The sequence below is a fragment of the Pelodiscus sinensis genome, chromosome 30 (genome assembly GCF_052426305.1).
Source record: "Pelodiscus sinensis isolate ZL-2025 chromosome 30, ASM5242630v1, whole genome shotgun sequence".
Lineage (NCBI taxonomy): Eukaryota > Metazoa > Chordata > Testudines > Trionychidae > Pelodiscus > Pelodiscus sinensis.
In genome coordinates this window covers 7,968,389-7,972,560 of record NC_143081.1, presented here as the reverse complement: position 1 = coordinate 7,972,560, position 4,172 = coordinate 7,968,389, and the positions used below count along the sequence as shown (strand labels likewise).

General features: G+C 50.0%; 1 protein-coding gene across 1 annotated transcript; it reads right to left on the bottom strand.

Annotated features, from left to right (window-relative positions):
* Positions 1-2,556: 2,556 nt before the first annotated feature.
* Positions 2,557-3,528, bottom strand: LOC149521116 (olfactory receptor 6F1-like). The gene has a single exon (XM_089774145.1). The coding sequence runs from the start codon at positions 3,526-3,528 to the stop codon at positions 2,557-2,559; it is 972 nt and encodes a 323-aa protein (XP_089630271.1).
* Positions 3,529-4,172: the final 644 nt, after the last annotated feature.

Here is a 4,172-nt window from a genome sequence, read left to right as displayed (position 1 = left end):
CTATCTCTCCCCCCTGCTCCTGGCCAGACCCCCCCCCCCCATGAGTACCCTGCCCCAGCACCCACCAGAACCCTGCCCCAGGACCCTGTCCCCTGACCCCACCAGCACAGTTGAGGCCATGTTAGTGAGGCTTGGGGGGGTTGGAAGGGTTGGTTTTTGGCATCTCACTTGTGTGGCCCCAACTGACTTTTCTGTGGGTCAGTGACCCCTGACGCAAACAGGTTCCCCACCCTTCTCATAAATAAAGACAATGCTGAAACATTTTCTGTTTGACATAATATTTTATTTAAAAATGAATCCTGGCCAACAAGCCCCCAATTGGGGCCAAACCTCCATCTCACTGCAGCATCATAATGCTCTTGCACAGCTCTCCACCCCAAACCTGAGCCTGTCATACCCTGGAACCCTCTGTACTGAACTTCTCACATCCCCAAACTCCTGCACCCCGACATCCCCAGTCTTCTGCCACGACACTCCTGCACCATCTACACACCACAAATCTGTGTCCTGAGCATGTCGTACTCCCAGCCTCCCTGTCCTGAGCCCCTCATGCACCCCAGCCCAAACTCCTGCACCCTCACAGCTACAAGCCTGCAGTTTTCACACAACCCCAACCCACCCCCTGACCTCAAAACTTTGCAGCCAGGGGCCCCTTGAGCCAGCATCCTCTTCGCTCCTTCCTCCTGCATCCAGATTCCTTCCTGGAGCTTGCACCTCTCACCCTTTCTCAGTGCATTTTTTCTGATGTTCAGTAGCAGTGGTGAGGGTATTGTACCAATAAAAGCAAGCAGGATCTTATGAGGGAGATAAGGCAAAAAGCCACATTTATTGTAAAGATAATAATAAAGAATAAAGAAAAGATAAAAGCAAACAACGTTGTTTAACTACTTATTCCTATCACTACTTAACCCTTATACACACACACACACACACACACACACACACACACACACACGCACACATATATAAACACATTCATTCAATCATTCATCCATTCATTCAAGGTCTGTGTATTTGTTATAGTTACCAGCCTGGAAGTTGCTTGTGACAGAATACTGGCCGGGTACTCTGTACACAAGTGATGGGAGTGGGGAGCGAAGTCCTGATCAGATGCGCATCTGAAGCTCCTGGTGGGCTGGCAGCAGAACCTTGGACTCTGACTCCATAGTCTTTTAGTCCAGTTCTTATAGGAATTTCTTCCTATGCCAGTGTATGGGAATTGCTGCATCATGCTGATGTCCTGGGTGGCTGCCAGGTGCTGGTCAGTGATCTCATCGGGTGGATCTCCAGTACTTGGTTTTCTCCACTTGACACCTTTTGGTTGCACTGGCACCTGACGCCTTCTTCAGCCCTTTGTTGCTGCATTCTCAGGCTGGCACCTCTCAAACCATTCATTCATCGCCAAGCACTCTCTCTCTCTTACATACATTCCCTAATTAATGTTTCACATACAGTATTTTATATAATAATAACTTTACATATACAAGAGTTGTAGTTACAAAAAGTCACAAGTTTCTGGGTGGTATTTCTTAAAACATTCTCTGAGTGCTGAGTTAGTTACTATTATAGTTATAGCAATGCCCTTAGTCAATTACAGGGCTTGGCTCCCAGAGCAGAGTTAGTGGCTTGGCAATGCATTGTCACAATGTATCGCTTCAATGTCAATTTCAAGCAGCCCCTTGCAAAAGCTTGAGCCTGGGACACAGAGAGGGGAGCTGTATCTGGCTACATAGTAATAAATCTAAACATTTAACAATCTTAAAAAATAATAATAATAAATCTAAACACTTCTCAAGCTTGATAACACTAAATCTAAACACTTTAACAGGAATAAATCTAAACACTTATATCCTTCTTCTACTTAACAAACTTATACTACTTAGACTTTTGGTTGTGGGGAACAAATTATAGGGAGTCACTTCCACTTGGGGGAATCAAATATGTTATCCCTACATACTCATGAAGAGCTTGGGCAAAGCTGTTGCCCGCCCCCCCCCCCCCCAAAAAAAAGGCCCCGAGGAAAAGTTGTTAACAAACAAACAAACAAACAAACAAACAGAGCAGCCATGCTCTGGGATGGATGTACCATCGTCTATTTTCCCCCAGCATGGTGGTGGTTGTTTTTTTCTCAACAACTTTCTCTCAGCTCTTCACTCTGTCTCCACTGCTATTGTGGCTCTTCGTCTGGAATGGGATGGACAGGTCACATGCACCCTGCTGGGTTGGCTCTTGGCACAGAGCTGGCCCAAGGCACAGAGCGTGTGACCCAGTCCTGCACCTCTCTCTCAGCTCAGTCTCTCCAGCTCTTTTCATTTCGCATAGCCACCAGTTCATGTCCCCCGCAGCCCGTTGGTACGTCCCTGGTGGCATCGTCCATTGGTCCTAAATATCACAGAGCAAGGCTTTGGAAAAGGTCCCTGCACCCCCGTTGCTCCCAGGGCTGTGACTCTGCAAGCGCAGGGAAAGAAGGTCAGAGATACAAGTGGAAATTTAACCTTCTATTTGGTAGGCTTTGATTCTGGTCCTACCCCGGCCCATGTTGCAGCTATTCCATTTTCACCTAAGCAAACCAATGGGCCAGTATCTTGGAACCCTTAATTTCCTGGAAGCTTTGCACAGGGCCTCCTGGACCTCCCTGTTTCTCAGGGCATAGATGAGTGGATTGATCAGGGGCGTCAGGACGGTGTAGGAGACCGAGAGAACTTTCTTGAAGTGGCTCAGGCTGTCAGTGGTTGGGAACATGTAGACAATCAGGACAGTTCCATAGTAAACACTCACCACGATGAGGTGGGAGGAGCAGGTGGAAAAGGCCTTTTGCCTCCCGGTGCTGGAGGGGATTCTGAGGATGGTGCTGATGATGCAGATGTAGGACACCAAGGTGAGCAGGAAGGGGACCAGTGAGAAAATCAAGCAAATTGAGAACGCCAACGTCTCCATCAGCAGAGGGTCATTGCAGGAGAGTTTCACAAGGGGAATAAAGTCACAAAAGAAATGGTCAATTGTGTTGGGGCCACAGAAGGTAAACTGGGATATTGACACTGTGCTTATACTACAAGCAAGGAATCCACCTATCCATGATCCCCTGGCAAGCTGGAGACAAGACCTGCCACTCATGCGGGCTGTGTAGTGCAGCGGGTTGCATATGGCTAGATACCGGTCATAGGACATCACTGATAGGAGGAGGCATTCTGTGGCCACCAGAGCACCAAAGAAATAATATTGTGTGAGACACCCAGTGAAGGAAATTGTCCTGTCCCCAGCCAGGAGCCCAGCCAGGAGCCGGGGCAGGAGGGTGGAGCTGTAGAAGATCTCCAAGCAGGACAAGTTGCCCAGGAAGAAGTACATGGGGGTGTGGAGGTGCCGATAGGCCACAACCAACACAACAATGAGGCCGTTCCCAGCCATGGTCACCAGGTAGATCACGAGGAAGAGCAGGAAGAGAGGAACCTGCAGGCCAGGAAGCTCCCCGAATCCCAGGAGGATGAATTCAGTGAGGGACGTTTCATTTCCTTGTTCCTGGCTTGCCATGGGGTGTGTCTGTGGGAGAGAAACAGGGTCACTGTGAGCAATAACTAACATTCATTGCAATATGGCAGCTTTTCTTCATTGCCTCCCTCTGCCGGCCTGTGCACAACAGCCAAGTGGGGGTAGTCATCAATTGGCCCCGGGAGAGAGTCGATACCTGAGCAGAGCGCAGGTTAAAGAGACTGTGTCTCTGCGCTCCTGGGGAGCATCTCAAGAGTTGTCACCAGGCACTCAAACCCGGCAGTGCTGGGCTTGGACAGGGAGTACAGACACCCAGAGAGATGCGACAGACACTGGGTCAGACCGTCACTCCCATCACTGCCTGGTGGCTAAAAGCCGAATGAGGGAGGGGCCATTCCACTGGGGAGATGGGCCAGGAGGGGATATTTGACAGGGAGCTCCAGCAGAGAAACCAACCAAGCAAGAGGACCTGGGACCTGTCAGGGCTGGTGTGAGGGGCTTCCCTTCGCCCTGGCCCTGGTTCTGCTCCTTGAGGCAGAAAGCAGCAGGGCACAGTCTGAAGTGACTTGTGTTGGGGCCAGTGTCCAAGCAGGTGGATTCCTAAGCCCTGCGTGCCCTTGGGGTGCATCTCCGTGGGCCGACAGAGTTTCCCTCTTCCCCAACTGCAGCGCTACACACAGCATACC